The sequence below is a fragment of the Agelaius phoeniceus genome, chromosome 1, assembly GCF_051311805.1.
Source record: "Agelaius phoeniceus isolate bAgePho1 chromosome 1, bAgePho1.hap1, whole genome shotgun sequence".
In the NCBI taxonomy this organism is placed as follows: Eukaryota; Metazoa; Chordata; class Aves; order Passeriformes; family Icteridae; genus Agelaius; species Agelaius phoeniceus.
Window position 1 is genome coordinate 33,428,465 of NC_135265.1, and position 20,608 is coordinate 33,449,072.

The 20,608-nt window shown below is 37.8% G+C and overlaps 1 protein-coding gene and 1 long non-coding RNA gene across 3 annotated transcripts in view; one reads left to right on the forward strand and one right to left on the reverse strand.

Moving 5' to 3' along the window:
* Positions 1-20,608, forward strand: part of PALS2 (protein associated with LIN7 2, MAGUK p55 family member) — a 58,612-nt gene that overhangs the window by 19,598 nt on the left and 18,406 nt on the right. Inside the window, exons 2-3 of one of the 2 annotated variants that reach the window (XM_077176128.1) lie at positions 8,255-8,376; positions 13,135-13,287. In XM_077176128.1, the coding sequence (XP_077032243.1) occupies positions 8,260-8,376; positions 13,135-13,287 (270 nt within the window). In that variant the 5' untranslated portion in view covers positions 8,255-8,259. The remainder of the gene's footprint in view (positions 1-8,254; positions 8,377-13,134; positions 13,288-20,608) is intronic. The other variant, XM_054640817.2, reaches the window with a different exon arrangement.
* LOC143693645 (uncharacterized) lies at positions 4,022-7,900 on the reverse strand. The gene is made up of 3 exons (XR_013181570.1): positions 7,514-7,900; positions 5,085-5,170; positions 4,022-4,719 (listed from the first exon to the last, which is right to left on the reverse strand). It is a non-coding gene; the product is annotated as an uncharacterized LOC143693645 (long non-coding RNA).

Genomic DNA, 20,608 nt, shown 5'->3' on the forward strand with positions numbered 1-20,608 from the left:
TGGTGTCATGCAAGGCACTCACGAGACTCTTGTCCAATAATGGAAACTGAGACATTGTGCTTTCTAGATGTTAAAAACATTGGATTAAGAACAGGGAGCAGAAACAATTGTTTAATCTAGATTTTTCTATTAACCAAGATTAAGGAAATGCCCAGATATCTGAAGTGTGGATTGTTTTTAATGATATCCTCCTGATACTCTGTTGAGTGATCAGGTGCTTTCAGAACACAAGGATGCAGACACCCCTGGGATGCAAACTGCAGTGAAACCAACATCATCTCTGGTAATAAGATGCATCACAGATCTCTGGAGGTGCAGTGTTGTTACTTTGCTACACAGTGGAGTATCTAATTTTGTTTATTTGAAGTACCTTGTCTTTTTTTGCAGACGTGCACAAAGCTACACTACAGAACAGCTCTGTAACTAATGTTCTGAACCGTTTCATTTACACTGACAATAGAGTACGTTACAAGCCTTGTGAATTTTACCTTTCTTTGAAAAAATGCCTATCCAGTGTTCCTAGATGAAAGTGCAAATGGCTGGAAAAAGATGCTTGATGGCCAAGCTTGGGCCAGTTGCTCCTGGGGTTCCTGGTCTCAGAAGTGGGACACAACATGCAGCTTGCCTTATCCACTATGACAGTGTTGATTGGAGACCAGCAACAAGATGAAAGCATGTTCTTGGAGTGGAAGTCTGCTATCCCTTTGGAAGGGTGTTCATTATTTTCTCTTCAGGTCTAATTTTTTTACTTGTGTGAAGAAGAGATTTAATTGAGGAAGAAATCTTAATTGATTTCCAGCTGTCCTTAGGCTGAATTTGTGAATAGGATAAAGCAATAGGTGGTTCTGCATGGCTTTCCATCAAGTGTTTCACCAAGAAAAGTGGTACAGTAAACTGATTCTTACATTTGTTTGGGTTTGTTTGTTTGTTTGTTACACATGACTTCTTCCTTGCTATATAACTGTCTTCTTTACTTATATTAGCATTTTTGCAGTCCTGCTTTCTTCAGGCTCTGTAGTACTGCAACAAATAAATAATACTGAGTACTGTGGCAGAAATGCAGATACAAAGCTTTTGATTCATTTGGAAGAGTGCGCATTAGAGAAAGCAATACTTCAAAAGGTGTACTTAGGTTGTTGTATCTCTTTTGCTGGCATTTTAGACTTCATAAAAACTGGCATTAATTACCAGAGGTCTGCAGAGAATGCAGGTTTCTTCATCCAGCTACTGTTTGCAAAATACCGGGGAGAATGATGGATGTGTGCAATAAGCTCAGCCTCTTGTATAACTTGAGTGTAGTGCAGGATGCATTCTGAAACTTTGTTGAATTTCTCCTGTAACTTTTGACTACAAAGTAGAATCTTAGACTGCTGATCCACTGAATGTTTTGCCTTCATTTAAAAATCTGTTCAAATATATTTCTCCAGTACCTGAACTACTAAGGTAGTTGAAGAACTAAGGGTAGTACAGTCTTTCTTCACCAAAATTGAAAATTCTCCTGGGGCATGTCCTAGTACTCATTTAACGTACAGTACTCTTTGCGTGACATCAGTGTATACTTTCCTAATATCCGTAGAGAAAAAGTAAAAACACACAAATAAAATTTTAAATTCAACCTTTTAAAAAACTTTTAGTTGACTTGCTCGTACATGCTCTGCTTTGTGCTGTATGGTGCTTAAAGATTTTTTTTTTTCTGTATTCTTGTCTGTTGTGTGCGTGTGTGTCCTTCCTCAGTTAATAATTTCTGTGCCTGAAGCTTGCATCATTCTTCTTCTAATTAAAAAAGGTCAGAAAACTTGATAATACCTAACACTTACATAGGCTTATCTTCAAAGCATCAAGCTTAGTTAGCATGAAGTTAATTGCCTTTGTACTTTATGAAATATTTTTCTTGGCAATCCTTTAAGAAAGAGAAGTCTGACATAATTTCCTTAAAACTAGATTTTAGTGTATCTATCCTCAATGTCTTGTTGTTGGTCATGATATATGTATTTTAAATAAGACTTAAGCTTTTTAATCTGCTAGTTTTGGAGTTTTGATGTTTTGTTCCCTTTTTATCTTTGCTGAGATTACTTTTAAATAGTGCTTTTATTTTTTCCAAAGATGCAGCTGTGAGGTCCATCTGTTCATCAGAAAATTTGTGCTTCGTCTTTTTTTAGACAATCTTCGCAGCCTGAAAGAAGTATGTCTGCAGTGTTCAAGCTGGGAAAGGATTGTTGGCTCTTCCCTATAGCTTTTGTGACCTTCACAGTCATGAAACATGGGCATGAAAGATATAGTTGAGCCAGGTTTGATAAGGGTAGGGACTGCTTGAGCCTCTATTTATAGGTATGTTAAAATAGTTTCATCTTGGCTTGGCAGTAGACTTGGAGAAAATGAAGTAAAAAAAATTAATAAACTTTTCTAAGCACTTACGTTATTTCTTTTCAATGTGCAGAAATTTAGTGGGCAGAATTTGAATATCCAGAGGAACATTCATTCTTATCAATTAGACTTCTCCTTCTTCCTTTAAAAATTCATTGCTGTATGTGATTCTGCAGTCAGTAAAGTGTTCATGCTGCAGACAACAGCTTTCTTCATTAATCAATCTTTCTGTGTTTTTAGAGGAGATCTGCTGTGTTTGCAGCCTGAGGAAGGGGTCCCGTTTAGGAGAGGTGCCTGAGTGATGTTACAATGGAACGCTGCCCAGGAATGTCTGAGTTCAGGTGGCTGTCCAGGGCTGGCCCAGTGCTCCCTGCTTGGCAGTGTCTGTCAGATGGAGGTGCAAGGTGTGTGACTGGGTGTTTGAAGGACTGTCATTGCACCCTGCTGCAGTCAGCAGTGGTGTGGAGCAGTGCCTGATTTGCAGAGGAGCCTGGGGTGGAACTGCAGAGCTCCACCACTCCTGTAGCGCTCGCTGCTCTGGAGCTGCTGCTGAGAGTGATCCTGCTCAGTGCATGCAGCTGCTGGCTGGGAAAACACAAACATAATGTTGCATGTGCTCACTGCATAGTGCTTCCCCAGAGACTTCTATCTGAAAATATGGCTTCTGAAATGTACTCTAGCAGTAGTAAGACAGCTTTGTCAGCCTTTCATATCTTCTTGGTCAATAGCCTGTTTGTGAATGAACTTGTGAAATATTCTCAGAATGTTAACTTGTTCATAGGTACTCCTTTTCTGTGTTCTAGACTGCCAAAAATGCTATAATTTGTGAGTGGGGAGAGAAGTGGCCGAGACAAAATAACTTTGTTTTTTCTTTTGCCTTTTATTTAAGCATAATGATCATTATTTAAAAACCTTAGACAGAAATGGGAAAAAAATTACAGAGTTGTCATTGGTTAAGGGCTGGCGAAGTTAAAAATTAATCTTTTGTCTGAGCTTATTGTGTGGCTTGTGAAACTTCAATATATCCCTCTTGAAAAGGTTTTAAATTACACAAGAAACTATTTCTGAAGTTTATGTATGTGACAAGATTTTAATCTAACTTTCTAGACTTTGTGTGGAGTACCTGCCTCTCCAGTAGTCCTTGAGGTATTTATTATAACTTTCTATCCAGATGAGTAGGCCATGTGGAAATAAATATGCATGTTTATTTAAATATATTATACATAATTTTCTTTTCATTCCTGTTATTTTGTAAGCTTGGAGACTAATAAAATGAAGCTGAGCTAAAAAAAATTGTGCAAAATATTCATTCTGAAAAGCTTTAATTTTCCCCAGTGAGTGACACATTTGTCTTCTGTCTGCAAATCTGGAAAATTTATTTAAATGTATGCTTCCTCTTTCCTCTACATAGAATTAATGCAGTCAAGAATTAGGCACTGAAAGAAAGAATAAAAATCAAATTTGGTAGAAGGATCACAGCTGAGAGCTTGGTGAAAACTTGCCTCTTTCTTACAATTACAAGAAGAAAGGAGTTATCAGGGTATCTTTTACATCTGTTTGATCTGAACTTACTATTGTAAGGTACGATGTGTAGATTAAACCTTTGAAACATCCTTTGGTTGTCTGAAGAACTCTGTGGGAATTAGGAGGATTTAATTCTGGTTAGTAAATTTTGCATTAGGAAGTGGGATTTCTGTATTCCCACGCCTCAGGATGCATGATGTTTGCCACAGAGATCAATTAACATCTCTTTGCCCCCTTTCCCTTTTTGAAATGGGGTTCAAATGACAAACTAGTTTGCCTGAATGTGGGGTCATATGTATAGTAGGAATAAATTGCTCAGTGCATGTACACAGCAGACCAGAATGTTCCTGCTGAGTCTTGCTTGAGGCTTTAAACTTGCTGCGGTTATGAAGATGTTCTTTGAAAATTGACTGTGGAAATTAATTCTGTGTGTATTCCCTGTCACGAAAGCCGGGGGCTGGAGTTGTAATCTCATTTTTCTTAGGAGTCCCAGCTCAGACTCAGTTCTGTTGTCACCCTTTCCTAAGAATTCCTGTATTTCAGCACCTCGCCTCAACTGAGAGTTGTTTCTGCCACCCAGTTCCTCCTGGCGTGTCTGGAGGCTGTCGTCAGTGGGTTTTTTGTAATACATGTGTGTTCCTCGTTGGTTTTGTTAACCATTGTAGTCAGCCATGCCTGTCTCATGGTGTCCTCACTAAAACAAATCCTTATGTGTTGTGATGAGTTTAACATTTTCCCCAGACGGGTCATTGAATATAGAAACAGTCTTGTCTTCAGAGAGAGGGAGGTGAATGGTAGAGCTCTCAAAGTCACTAGAGTCTTATTATTTTCCTGTAAAAATGGGACAAGAGAGGGAAGAGATACCCAATTAGTTTTCCACTGGAAAAGCACACATTTTCTCTTTATTGTACACCAAAGTACACAATAATAATAAGGACTTCTGACAACCTGGTTTATGCAGTTTGTTCATGTAGTCCTTAGTTCTTCAGTATGCCTGACTTGAATGTAAGTTCTACAGCGCTTTCTACCCCCCAGTAAGTTCTATCAACATTTCAAGGGCAGATTCACCTCAAAAGAGATGTGAACCTCAAAAGGCAATTCTTGATGGGATATTTAGATTTGGTAGTCTCAAAACTCCTCAGTTCCATCTGTTTCTTGCTTGGTAGGAGCTGATCTTTTAAGTAAAACTTTCCTACCTAAGTACTTTCATCTTCTGCTTTCATTCCTCCTGCTCAGGAATAAGAGAAGATGATTTCTCAAAAGTGCTAAGGTGGCTTTATCCCTGAAAAGAAAAAAGTGAAATTGTTTAAATGAGTGCTACTTGAAATTCCATGTGAATCTACATTATTCTGAAAGATCATTATAATTAAGCCTGGAAACAAAGTATCTCCTGTTGTTTGTTGTCTAATAGACCCTAGAAATGAGTAAATGAAAGCCTCTTGAATAGATACAGCAGAAACGGTTCCATAATACATTTCCCAAAGTGTCTTCCCCTCCTCCCACCTCTGCCCTTAGTCTTTAGATAAATCAAATTTTTTTGAAGTACATGTATGAATATCTAAGGCATACGTAGTCAGTATATTGCTTAGACTTTCAAAGCTATTTTCACATGTGAACAAATACCAGCTTTTCACATTAAACAGGAACTATATTTGAAAGTGGCTCATGACTTGTATAATGCACATAAAACACTGAGATTAAAATGCTTTGTCTAGTCCATCAAAAAAAGTATCCATATATTTGTGGTCTATTCTTTTTGAATAAACCAGCAGACATAATTCCTGTTGGAATATGCACTTGATATTTTTTTTGGACAAATAACATTCGATCATGTTCTGAATATTTTGCCAGGTGAGTGTAAAGCAGTGAAACATGGTGAGGCATATAAATGCTCCTCTGCCTACCCTGTGCTAGATAACAGGTGCAAAGACTGTCGAAGCTTAACCTTTCTCTCAGTCTAAAATTTTTGTGCTTAACATTGTAACTGATTAAAACACAGGGATACTTGAAGGTATTATTTTTTATTCAACTACTTAGAAAAATTTTCCCTTTAAGATGGGGAACTATCTACACTGAGGCAATATTGAGCCTCATACTGTGTTTAAACATAAACAATACAGCATGGGTAAAGGTGCCTTATCCTGCATTTTTGGTTTGCTTTCTAATATTAAGACAACACTATTTATAGCTAAGAAACTCTTGCTGTGATGGCTGTGCCATGAGACAACCAACACACGACTGTAGGAAGCTGTTTCTGAGAACAGCTGGTTTTGGTTTTGATGACCTGGAATGCAAGTCTGCCTTTGTGAATATTTTGATCTCTGCATGTTGATAAAGCTGGTTGCTGTTTTCTAAAAATGCTGAAATATACTTAAGTAGTTCTGATGCTAGATGTTTGTGGAACCTTTATTGAATAAAATATTAATTTGAAAACACCCTGACTACTTGCATGAAGACATTTTTCTGAAGCTTAACATTGCTATTAACGTTTTCTTTTTGATGATAAAGGGACTATTAGGGACTATTTTTTTAAATTTGATCTAAAGCAGAATTCTGAAAGGCTTAAGTAAGAAACAGGTTAATGTCATGGAGATAATATGACCAAAGATGCTGGAATTGCAGCTGGTAGTTGAGATGCATACTTTGACTTCAAGGAAGCTTTGCATTTTCTCCGATTATTTGTAGGAGAAAAAGTGCTAACCTGAAATTCCTTAGAAAAGAATTTGCATAACTGTTAAAAATGTAAAGAAAGCTTCTTATTCTAACACTTGCATTATTATGCAGCACCTATGACATAAATTGGCCAGAAACATCTGCCCACTTCTGCAGATAGTACAGCTTGCATGACTACTTTAAAAGTCACGAGTCTGAAACTGGGAATTGAGAAAATGTGAAGAAGGCAGTTTCATCTGCAGCTGAACTAGTCAGGATGTAGGACCTACCTAGTCTGGGGAAGTTGTGGACTGTTTGCATGGTAATTTTGTGACTTTATATAATGTGTGGTTGCTGACAGGACTTTGTCTGTTACAAAATAGAAATAATGCTGCTTCAAAATCTGAAAACATAAAGTGTTATTTTCCCTCCTACTCATGGTTTCACAGAAAATTCACTTTTTTTTGAAACTAAAAGTGTGGTTAAAACATTTAACATAATACAGGTCTTTTGACATGCACTGCTGTAGTTAAAATGTTGCATGTGAGTTGATTTGCTTGTTAAAAAGTCAGTTCCACTCAACAGAAAGAATGGCCTGAAATTTTTTTCTTCTGATGGAATTTTCTAGGAAGAATTAGAATCAGAAAGTAGGTGTTGAGAAATGCAGTTTGTTCTGTTACTGTGCAGTTTCATAATAGCTTTCATTATAAAGCAGTGAGGAAATTTAAAGGTTAATTCCTGTGTGGGAGAAGGGGCATATAGGCTTTTCTAATTTTCTTGATATATAGTACTCTGCAACATGCAGAGCATTGCAGAACACAGTGGTTATTCCAAGGCTTCTGGGCTTGTTGGGGATCTCAGCTGGAGATTTTGTTAGTACACCTGTGTGTGTGTCTATTTGAGCATGCATATATAGCTTGGCAGGACTTTAAAAGAGTAAAGTTAAGAACAAGAACAAATTCTCTTAACTCACCTTGATGACTTCAGGGGATCAGACAGCTGGGATGGTGGCATTTCCTGACATTTCTTGAGGCAGCATTGTTGACTCTCAGCCAAGAGTGGTTCTCTCAGCAAGTCTGAGGGTACCGGGCAGGCATGATGCATTTCTCATTGTAGGGTGTGCTTCCCATTGCAGTGTGCTGCGGGACCAGGCTGGTGTTAGTGCACTTAGTGCCAGAGTGCAGTGGGTCAGGACTGGCTGTGAAGGACTGCTGGGGTGGACACAAGTGTTCCCACAGTAAGAGCTGCCTTGGAAGCATATTTTTGATTGAAAAAAATTGGTTTGGAACTATGTGGTCATTTTTACAACAGTGAATCTGCCTCTACAGGCATTGTAAAACTTGTGGGTTGCTGTAGGTATGAGGGCTGAAAACTTCTGAAAATTATGAAATAAAAAGAGTACTGAAGGACTTGATTTTATTGTATTTGGAAGATTATGCATACTTTATACATAGTTTATACTTGTTTGTTTTTTCAATCCTTAGTAGCAAATCTTGGAAGGAATGTGCTGGGCCTGGATTCAGTTGGATGCAACCTTTATTTCATTTTCAGACACACACACACAAAGTTCTTTTTCCGTTCTGTCCCCTTGTTCTCAGTAAATGTATTTGACTGCTTAACATCTTTAAAGTTAATGTTGTGGTGTTTCCCACACTTTTGCTCCTTATGGAAGCCTGTTTTGGTCAGTATTTACTTTTTGTTTTTGTTTTGTCAGCAGCCATGCAGCAGGTCTTAGACAACCTTACTGATCTGCCGACATCGACAGGCGCTGAAGAAATAGACCTGATTTTTCTTAAAGGAATTATGGAAAACCCCATCGTAAGATCGCTTGCTAAGGTATTTAAATTTGCTGCTCTGAGTAGAATCTGGAAATGTTTTAACTCTTACATTATTTTGTGAACATTGAGTGTGGATTGAGGTATCCACAACGCGTTGTTGGTTCATCTTATTAAAAGACTTGAAGACCGGCTTGAAGGTGAAGAGTTCATAACTTCTCTGCATGCTGGTTAATAGTTATATGGAAAAATCTAGAGGAAGATAAAAAATTCAAAGATTACAGAAATAATGTGGTTACATTATTTATGAAGAAAAATCATAATATTTGGAATTAGAAGCAGTTGATTTTAATGTAGTCTTGTAACCGCTGTTGTGTGCATAACCCATATGCCTTCTGACTTTTAGTGGTTTTGCCAGAGATGAAAAGTGAGAGCAGTCACCTTCATTATCCTGTGGCATAAAAATGTTTTCTTTTCATCTTTAGCTCAAAACTACTTTCTGATATGCCAGGAAAATATTCTCTCCATGCCCTTTCCTGGATCTCAGATTAATAATTTTATCTTTGATTGTCAGCTCTCTAAAACATGGATTATCCTAAGTTTTTGTTCTTGGATTACAAAAATCTTTTATGTATGGGTGGTAGCAATCAATTATAAATATGTAAGGTGATATTTGCAAAAAAATCTTTGGACTCTTTAATTAAAATGTAGCTGGCCTTACCAGTAGGAAATGCAGAAAAATACTGCACATCACTTATATATGTTCTTAATCTTACTTCATAAAAATAAGCTCCTTTCATGAGGAAAACCCAGTTAACTTAAATACAGCTGTCTCTTTAATAGGAATAGACATCTGAAAGCAGTGCCCTCTGGGCAGGCATGAAATCCTCTGTAAAGCTAAAGGATTGTTGCCAATGGATTTTGTTCAGTATAAAAATCTGGAAAGGAAAACTTCTCATGAGAATTCATGTAAGAATCTACTTCTGTTTAGCTGTTAAAAAAATTGGTTTTAAGTTGAAGACATGGCACAGTAATAAACTTAGAAGTAATGGAAGTGTGTTATCTGCTGGTGAGATGACTGCAGAGAGAAAGATTTGTGTACTAAATTTACTAGAGTAAGTAAAAGCATTTTTTTACTGACAATGGGAACAACTTTAAGTGTCTGCTGCATAAGTCATCTTTAATATTTATCACGAAGAAAATGTTCACTGCAAAGCCTTTTTTTCTTATAAAGAATTTGTGCTTTAATGGCCAGTAACAATTAGGTGGAATTTAATGACTAGCAGATGTAAAAAAAGTGCTTGTAACAGAAACAGATTCTTAACTATACACATGCTTTATCTAGAATGCTTAAAGGTTTTAATTGTGTTCACATGGTGTGACTGCACTCATATTTTCTTAGTAATTATTTTGGAAAAATCCTCAGTCTTAACAAGCAGTGCTAAATAAGGATAAGATCAAAACACATTTGGTGAAGCGTATGTAATTCACATATTTGTCCCTAAAAATACATAAACTTGCTTTTCTATTAGAAGAGCTGGTTCTCAGTTCTCAGTCATCTCAGTTCTCTGAGATGGTTACATTGTTACAGCAGAATAATTTCAAACCAGGCCAGAAATGCAAAAGCTTTTTCATTTTCCTTTATTAGCCAGTTATTAAGACTAATCATTATGTAAAGTACACCAAAAAGGACAATAAGAAACTTGGGGAAATGTGCCAAAAGCTATACAAACTTGTTTTCTCCTTTTGGTCCTTAAATAAATGAAGGTGAACAATAAGTATAGTAGTTAGTTTGCAGTATTTTGCAGTGCATTTTGGCTGATCTTTTAAAACTGGGTTGCATTCATTTCACACTTTTCCTGTATAGAATAAAGGTAATAAGGTAGAAATTACAGGGTTTTTTTTTTGGATAGGGTTCTTTCACTGAACCTTTCCACTTTTCAGTAGGTGGTAGAGGAAAGGAGAACTGTTATCATTGTAAAATGTTTTTTCCTGTCCCTGATGTTTATAGAATCATAGAGTAGTTTTGGTTGGAAGTGGCCTTTAAAGGTCACCTTGTCTAACCCCCTTGCAATAAGCAGGGACATCTTCAACTAGATCAGGTTGCTCAGCGCCCCGTCCAGCCTGACCTTGATTGTTTCCAGGGATGGAGTGTTTACAACCTTTCTGGGCAACCTATTGCAGTGTTTTACCACAACCATCCTACAACTTTTCTTCCTTATATCTAGTCCCAGTCTACCTTCTTTTAGTTTAAAATCATGATGCCCTGCCCTATTGTTAAAAATTTGTCCCCATCTTTCTTTTAAGCTCCCTTTAAGTATTGAAAGACTGCTGTAAGGTCTTCACAGAGTCTTCTCTTTTCCAGACTTAACAGCCCCAACTCCATATCTTTCTTATGCTGATGTTTGTGTTCAATCCTAACTAGTCTTTAGAATTAATATGCTTTTTGGAAAATTACTGTTGAACTTTAAACAAGCATGAATTTTCCTCAGTTTTGCTGCGGAGCTATGGTATCAAAATTCTCTTCTCCTGGATTGTTAGCTATTCTCTCAAACCTCAAAACTTTATCTTCTTTCTGCTGTTACACTACTGCTTTTAGCATTATATCACAGCCTACAGGAGACCAGGTGAATGCCCACCCCAGGCCAAGGAAACATCTTGGGAGTAATCTAAAAGCATTTAGTCCAGTATTTAAGATATCAGATTGTTGGAGGTAAAAGCCTTACTATTTGAACATTTGGCAAGTATGATATATACTGAATGTACAGAAAGGTTAAAGTCAGCATCAGTATTTCTGAAATGTTCTGTTGAAATGAACAAAAAATTGCAATATCCAAGTTAGGTATTCCTATTTGTTTGGTTTTTAACTTATTCATACCATTCCATATCCTGTTACTCCTCAACATATTTCAGGATCAGAGATGGTTTACTGATAAAACTTTATGTTCCCCAGTATATACATGGCCTTGATTCTGGAGTGGAGGGTGAGAAAATTTGTATTTAGATTATATCACTTAGTGTTAGTGGTGGTTTTTTGAAAACAATGAGTGAGAAAAAAGGTAACGCATATTCTCTAATCTTAAAAAGGTTTTACAGTTGGGTTATATCTGAAAATCACTAGATTTGTGTTTTTACTTGCTGTAAAAGAACTAAATTGTAAAAGAAGGATATTGTTTACTGTATGTATTCTGTACAAAATAGCATTCCCTTACAAAGGAGAATGTGTGTAGGTGCCGAGCTTCCTATAACTTTGTAATTACAGTTGTTTGGTTTGTGTGTGTTGGTGTTGGGGAATGTTTGAAATGCCTTTTTGTTAAGTTAACCTTTCCAGAGTTTGGCCATCAGGCCTGCAGAAACAGCATTTTATAGATATGAAGTACAATTTAATACTTAGATGATTTAGGAAGCAAAATTCTCTGCTTTTAGCAAAATTTTATTTTATTGTCAGTTTTAAAGCAGTAATAAGAGAGCAGAAGTGCTCACATACCTTCAAATTTTATCTGTGGGAAGTATATATAGCTGACTCTGAATTATATCTATTATGTATTTGGCTTTTATATGCCAAAGTAATTGCTCCTTTGTAAATTTCTTGTTGCTACAGTGTTGAAAATAACTTTTAATTGAGAATCTGTGTTATTTTTTGCCTCCTCTTATTCCCTAGTTCTGTGATAGAGCCCTGTCTGTAATAAATAAATTAAGCATTCAGAGATGCTTCTCTTCCTGCTCAAAGCACCTACCTTTCAATGAATTTCAGTATCTGCAGAGTTCAGGAAAATGATTATGTCTGCAGGAATAGCTCTAGAAATAGATGAAATGTTATCAATGAATCACAGGACGGTTGAGGCTGCAAGGGACCTCTGGAGGGCATTTGGTCCAACTCTCCCTACTCAAGCAGGGCCACCTGGAGATGGTTGCTCAGGACCACATCCAGACAGCTTTTGAGTATCTCCAAGGAGGGAAACTCCCATCTGCTCTGAGCTCAGTCACCCTCACTCTGGAAAAAGTGTATCCTGATGTTCAGACAGAGCTTCCCGAGTTTCATTTTATGCCCACTGCCTGCTGTCCTGTCACCAGTCACCACTGAAAACAGGCTGTTCTCTTTGCATAGTATACCTTTTATACACATTGATGAAATTTCCCTGAGCCTTCTCTTTTCTGGGCAGAACAGTCCCAGCTTGATGAGCCTTTCCTCAAATGTGAGGTGCTCCAGACCCTTCATCATATTTGTGGCCCTTCACTGAGCTGTTTCCAGAATGTCCAGAGTGTTCCAGGTGTGGCCTCACTAGTGCTGAGTAACACTCACTATTCCAGTAACACTTTTAATGCAGCCCAGGATACTGCTGGCTGCCTTTGACCTCAACTTTTCTTTAGCATTTCCTTCAGTTAGGCAGATTTTAGCAGGTAAAATGTGCTGTTCAGAAGGTGTTTGAATGAGAGGAGTCTGAGGTAAATGTTTTTCTTGCAGACTCTGAAAAGATCCCATAGTTCCTTTTATGCCCTTCTTCTAGAAGGTGTACTTGTCCAGGGTTCCAAAGCAGGAAAGGTCCTGAGGTGCTGTACTGTTGATAGAGCAGTGCTTGGTGTGTATAGCATAGAGGAGATAGGCACTTAAAAGCCTCTCTGGTATGTGCTGCTTATAAAGTTTATTGGATCCTGTAGTTGAGCATGCAAAATCCTTCAGCAGTTAATCAGGTTATCCTATATATAATTTTTCTGGCTTTTCTGCTGAATGTTGCACTGAGAAATTACTTGAAAAGTTTATAGATTTGAACCACTCAAAACTTATTTACATTATAGTCTCGTGTATTTAATCTTACAGGCTCACGAGCGACTGGAAGATTCTAAACTTGAGGCTGTCAGTGACAACAACCTGGAGCTGGTGAATGAAATTCTTGAAGACATCAGTCCCTTAGTAAATAAGGATGAAAATGTTGCAGAATTGGTTGGAATACTCAAGGAGCCTCATTTTCAGGTGCCACCTTTTTACTGTATGTTATCAACTTACTGTATCAGTGTCCACATACAGATTTAGGAATAACAATGAAACAAAACCTGAACTATAACAAAATGTAATATGTAGGATTTTACTTCAAATAAAAGGTAAATCAGAAGCCATGTTAAAAATAAACATGATTTTATTTTTTGATATAATTTCAAAAACACCTTTACTCACTGTATTAAATTCTCCTGGAGTTTCTGTTATAAATCTTGGACAAGCTTTTACTTCCTGTATGACTGGAGTTCCCATAAAAATTCCCCAAAGGCTTGCTTCATCCATAACATTTTCAGGTGATCTCAGTTCCTGATCATGAACACTGTCCATTTCAGTTCAGCTGTTTGCACTCATACTCGTATGTAAGATGTATGCTTTGCACAGTGAATGAACGTGATTCTTCTGTGAGCTGATCTGCACTGCAGCTGAAGCTGAGACTCTGCAGCCCTCTCACTGGTGCTCTGCTTAAGTGAAGTGTTGACATGTGCTTGTCAAAAGCAGATGTTTTTCCATTTGGCTGTTTCTATGACTAGCTTCTGTACTGAGCCTCAAAGATCGAGGTTTGAAAATCCTTTGTAGATTCTGGCCTTTCTAGGTAGGGTTTAGTGGACTTTGCTACTTTAGTGGACTGCTACTAAGCTAAAGGTATTCTGTAGAAGAGCATAAACAACTTTTTGCCATAGTATAAGTGGGTTTCTTTTGGCAGACAGCTATGAAGTCATAGGCATTTTTGGGATAGATGAGTTTAAACACACTTTCCCCCCAGGTTTTTCATTACATGTTTTACAAACATAGCAGTGAGATATATTACTGTTTAACATGGATAAACACTGAAAATGCTTTTGGTTGTACTGTGTCCTATTGGGAAAGGAATTGCTTCAAGAACTCAGCTTTTGGGGCAGTGGCTTTTCTGAATACTGACAATTCCTCTGCCTCTCCTGTGTTGGCCTCCCTTGTGCTCTTGTCCAGAAAGGCAAGTGATGAAAAAGCAAAAGAAAGAAAAGAAAAGAAAGAAAAGCAGAGTGATGAAAAACTATGATTGAAGACTTACTGGTGCATAAACCTGCAAATCAGTCTTTGATCCCATAGAAAAAATTGGTACTTGAAAAGGACTGGATGAGTTTGGAGGAATTGATAGTTAAAATGCACAAGGACTAGAACTGAGGGCCACCTGTGCACTGACAGACCTGACAATGATCCATTGTGTTAGAGAGAGAAAATAAAGCTGAAAGTCAAAGAGGATGATGAATCAAAAGATGAAAAGGGCATAACAATTGAAGTGCTGCACTTTGAAAGGCTCAGTAGCAATGATCTCTGGAGAGAGATGGCAAAGGCCAGAGACAAGCTTGGGAAAAGGATCTTTGGGGTGGAAACTGGAGATGGCCTGTAGGAGACAGATCAAATAAGAATTTTTGGGTGACTAAGAATCAACTAAGAATTACTGGGTGAATAGCCAACACTAAGGCAAACCCAGCATTTATTCCTGTTCTGTGGTCAGATCTACAGAGAGGCAGAATGTGATGCTGGTGTCAGATACTTCATTAGTTCAGGCTTGAGCAACTTAAACATGTAATGTGAAAGTTCCAAAATAGCTGGTGAACTGGAGTGTCAGTATTTATGCTCTTTCTTGTACCTTTTCTGTTGCTTGATATATAAGGAGCAGACATGGAACTGCATATATGCTATCTTAACTTTACAGTTTTGTTCAGTTTTAGTGCTTCCTAATTGTATGTTGAAGGTTCATTTAGCAAATATCTCTTCTGTTTTCCTTCCCTATCTCTGCAGTAGGTGTCTAGTGAAGGCTGTAAGGCTAGAACAAGCCAACAATGATACCTTCCAAAATGTGTGGTGAAGATATAGTGATTTGTTGCTAAGACTTCTGAGTGAGAAGTAGTGCCATCCACCTGTGGTTCTCTTCCATGAGCTTATTCAGTTGTTTTTTTCAACCCATATGAAAATCTGTCATTCACGGCATCCCCCATCTGAGTGGAGACTGTGCTCTTTTGGTTTTGAGACTGTCTCCTGTCAATTTCACTTAATATTCCCGTCCTCTTGTGTAGGAAGAAAGTGAACAGTTTTTCTTAATCAGCTTTTCCATGTTACTTGTGGTTTGAGAGACCTCATTGTGTCTCTCTGTGTCAAATAAATAAAATGAAGGGAAGCAAAGCTGTATGCAGCATGGATTTCTAAAATAGTGTCATAATTTACATTGCATTTCCTACTCATGGCCTAAAAGTTCCTAGTATTTGGTTTGCCTATTTAACAGCTGATGAATAGAACAGAGCAGTTCAGTTAGAAGGGACCTACAGTGATCATCCACTCCAGCTGCCTTACCAATTCAGAGCTGGCTGAAAATTAAAGGCTGTTATTGAGGGTGTTGTCCAAATGCTTGTTAAACACTGACAGACATGGGGCATCAGCCACCTCTTTAGGAGCCTGTTCCAGCGTTTGACCACCCTGTCAGTAAGGAAGAGATACCTCTAGGCTCAGGGAGAGTAGAGGTGGATTGCTTGTTAGGCTCAGTTTGGTTTTGTATTGTTTACATCTTTGAGATACCATTTCTGAGTCTTTCAGTTAATACATTAAGCTAGGATTGTGTTTTCTCTTGTAGTCTGTGTTGAATTTAATTTGCCTTGTTCTCAGTGTATTGCAAATGAGGTGCCTCTGCAGGTTACAGGCAGTTGTTTAGTCCTTGAGTAGTTCATCAGCATCAGCAAACTGTCATTTCACTTCTCATCCCCATTTCCTAGGCCATTTATCTGACATGTCAGTATATTGGCAGGTGTAGAACTGAGCCCAGATGCCTGTGGAAATCACCTGATGACATGAATTCTGAAGACTAAAAATACCATATTCCTGGCACCAATTTTTCTGTCTTTAACCAATATTTTCTTCCATTTGAAACCCTTACTGCTTATCCTGTTATAGTTTTGTTTTTCTGAAAGACTTCTGCCAAAGGGCTATGGAAGTTGTTCTACATTAACAACTCTAACTGCCTTGTTGCCATGCTTGTTGGTGACTCTTCCAAGGAATCTGACTAGATTTGAGAAGCATAACTTCCTTTATTAAGCATGTTGATGCTTTCCCGTGATCCATTTTGTCCAGTCATTCTGGGTTTTATGGAAACTTCTGATTTGTTTAGTATCAGCGTCACACTTAGTTTTGCAGTTTGTTGACTCTTCCTTGGAACCTAGTTTAAATATTCATGTCATGGTTATTGCTTATATGCTGCTTCTTTCCCTGTAGTGTTGGGTGAGTCATGGGCATGTAAGAAAAATGCAGTGCAACTTTGTTTGCTGCAAAGTCTGGATTGTACAAAAAGGACAAAAAAGTGTGAAAGGAAGAGAAAATAGGTGGTTAAGATAGTTAAATGCTGCCCTGGGGAACTGGCCTATTCATCACTCTGTCAGAATTGGAATTCATTAAAAAAAAAGTCTGAAGAAGTTTTAATTTGTATTTTTAAAATTTATTTTCTGTGTGCCTGTTGTGAGGCATTCAGTCTCATTTGCAGAAACAATGAGCAGTTTTGGCTGCTGTGTATGGGCAAAAGCACCTTGCTACTTCTTCAAAGTATATCTGCTGTGATTCATTTCTGAAGCCAAAAATTAGGGAGAATTTTCAGCCCTTAATTTTGCACTTCCATTACCCATGTGCAAGCAACAAAATCAGCTGAGGTCAAAGTACTATTTTTTATTGAACTGATATCATAGTTAAGACCATTCTAGAAGTACTTCTGGGACAAATTGCGGACCAAAATGTAGATATGGTATCTTTTTTTAAGGCTTGGGAAATCTGTGTGTCTTCTTCTGCAAAAAGGAAACAGAAAATTACCTAAATACTCAATAAATAAGTGGTATCATTTCTGCTTTATTTGGTGCAAGTAGACATATTCCAAATCCTGCATGAAGGGAAAGAGTAAAAATACAATGTCAATTGCATTTATAGAAAAAGTAATTTGCATCCTTTCTCCAGTTCTATAAAAGTACAAACAATCCAACCTGACTCTTTAAAAGTTCTATGGACACGACTGTGTAATTGGTTTAGAGGCTGACTGTATTTTACAAATGAATGGTTCCACTTTATCACAGTCTCACCTTACAGTTGTAACCTGCCTTGGCATACAAGTATAAAATGTGGATATACAAGGCATCAGTGCAGTAGTGTGTTTGCATTTAGTGCTAGAAATACCAAATTACAGGACTTCATTTTTTCTACACATTTTTGTAGAAGAGCATTTGGGAAGGACTAACTCTGGAGTACAGGTGCATGCCTGGCTGTATTATTATTCCCTTTCTTTTCTCCTCTTGTTTCCTTGTTTTTTCATCCCTTCCACTCTTTACCCCTTTCAGTTTTAACTGAACTTTTTAGAGGTCAAAGTGTGAAAGTTCTAATGAGTTTCATAGTATTGATGGCTGGCCAGTAGGTCAGTATGTGTTGGAGAGCCAGCTGGCACGTGCTGCACATGGAAAAGGCTGCAGCAAGTCTTACCAGGCAGTAGCTGGAGAGCAGAACACAGGAGTGGTAAGAGAGGTTCTTTCTTGAGGAAAGAAACAGCAGTTAAAAATTTTCATACTGTTGGAGTGGTTAAACATGCAGAAAAATCACTTCTACTTCCTCTTGGAAGAGCTTGTTCTGTTACTTTCACCCTTCAAGAATTAGCTAAACCATTCATCCTAAATAGATTCTGCTGGCAGTAAAATACTTAATCTGAAAAGCAGCCAGTATTGTGTTCTACTAGTTAGCTTTATAAGGGCTGATCATACCTTTAAAATGTTTCATTTAGAAAACGTGATCTTAAATTGTCTCCTAGACAGATATTAATATATAGGGTTATTTTCCCTACATATTCCTGTGTTCTTATCATCCCTTCTGATTTTTCTAGGGTCATAAATGATTCCCTCACTTTTCCAGGAGAGCCTTTAAAATGTGTTCTTTTCACATGAACATTAGGAGTCTCTAGTCTATTTATTAAGTTCTAATATTTAAACAAGGTTATCAGGGAAGACTAGCACACATTTAGAGCATAAGAGAGGAAAGGAAATATTTTAGATACTTCTAGGCCTAAAATGTTAGGAAAGGAGGCCTGAATTGAAGACTATAGCGTCATTCTACTCTTGTGTATTCCCTCCCACCACAGCCCCCAGTTTGTAATTTAATTGTTCTTTTGGATCAGAATTGGAGAAATGGTCATTCTGTTATTTAGGGCAGTGCTTCATAACATATTTTGATTGTGTTGAGAATTTTTTTAATGAGAAACAAATGTTGAGTTTTAACTTGACTTCAGTACTGCAGAGAGCCTTGCATGTTTAATGGTTCTCTGTTTACTGAATTTTCAATTATGTTTTAAAATATTTTTTACCTGTCAAAATATATGCAGCTACAGAAAACTACTGTAAAGAGATCAATATCTTCTAAGTTTATGAATTGTTTTTTGACAGTGTCTTGCATAAAGAGACCATACTGTCTGTGTGTTTCCACTGGACTGTGTATTACTTCTTGTGATTTGTAGCAGTTCTCCTCTGCCTTTTTTTGACAATATTGGCATTTTTTCATGAGAACCTTTCTACAGCTATCCAGTCTTGGATAATCAGCTGATCCTGTTTACAGGAGGAAATTTTGTATGGAGGAAACTTTGAACCGTTTTCTGGTTGTTGATCAGTCCATGTTGTTTTGCAGACTTTGGCAGTGGTTTTATAAGTGTTCCAGCACCAGTTTGGAAAGGTCAGATTCCAGTGGAGCTCTAGAGTTGCAGGAGCACAGGATATCACTTTTTTGGGTATCACAAGAAAGAAACAAGAGAAGTTCATGTAACTGTATTTCTCAGTTCCCTCAGCCATGTTCCCCAAATAAGACACAAAATGTTGGCAAGTAGTCTGGCAGTGGTACAGACGCAAGGCCCCGTTGCCAGGTGTGTGTACTTAAGTGTTCTTCAGGCCTGTAGGTCATGACCTGGCTGGCTGGAAACAGGCTCATAAAACTGGTACAGATTCTTGAGTTTCAGACCTGAGAGTTAGGTGTGGGACAGTAATAAGTTAACTGTGCCTCCAGGAAACCCATGAACTACTTTTCTTAAAGAAAACACTTTAAAGTTGTGAGCAGTCCCTGATAGTCCTTCTGTGACTCAGGCATTGTGTAAAAGGAAATAGGAAAAAGATCCTTTGACTGAGAGATGGTTAAGTAGCAGTTGTATGAATTCATGCTTATCCATAAAACTGAGTGGTTAAAAAGGATCAGAATGTGAAATGGGATCAGATTTAAGAACTGAAGAATTTTATGGAGCATTTTAATTTGAAAAGGATGACACAGACTGTTATTTTAGTAGGCTTTTTGGATCAGATTATAATCTATAAATTGCATTACCATTAAAGGGCAGAGACCTGTCCAGGCAGCTGTGTGAGGCTTTATGAGAAGTATAGTGAGTTGTGGTCAGAAGCTTCAGGGACAATTTGTTCTAGCATGTGACCAGAAGAAAACTGGAAGTTTCATACCATTGTATCTACCTGGTTTTATGAGTTTTATGCTAATCTGTAAAAATGTGTTGCTGATGCAAATTAGTTTCATTTTGGAAATGCAGAAAGATCCAAAAATATGTTGCTTGCAAACATTGGCAGAGAGATCTATTCTCCTGGTTTCTGGATTGGATGTATCTTGGATAGTGAAGAATTAGAAATTGCTACCATCTGACAGCTGCTTAATTTAAATAAATGATTGTTTTTCCTATTTAATTTGATTTGGTTTGTGTCCACAGTATCAGAGCAGCCACAATAAGCAGCTGTCTTTACAGTCTTAATGGAAGGGGCAAAATTGGTGAATTAATACTTCGTTCTAACCTCAAGTTGAAATATCAGCAGGTTCATCGTGTAATGGGCAGATTAAAATGACTGTTCAGGTTTGTGACATTTTGAGGGCTTGCATGCTGAGCTTAGCACTAACCTGATGTGGTTGCACAGCCTTTAGCTTAGAGGTGGCTTACAGAAGGATGGAGCAGACTGCATAGCAAATCATGACTCTTACCTGCTCGCCTGCTCTGCTTTCTGGTAGTTTGCTGTCTTCCTCTGGCATGTGCATGTCAGTATCAGTCATAGTCCCATGGTGTCTTTTTTTTTTAGCTACTTCTGTGACACAGTCAGTAACCTGCCTTTAGACCATATCTGACCAGTCACTGTTGGAAAGAAAGCTGTGTAGTTGGAGGCCCAGTAGGCATCTCTTCTGCTTGCTGCTGCTCTCTGTGTATCTGTCAGCGTGACTCCCTGTGCTGTAGGATGCTTTGGACTACTGCGTATGATGGCTATCAGGTGTC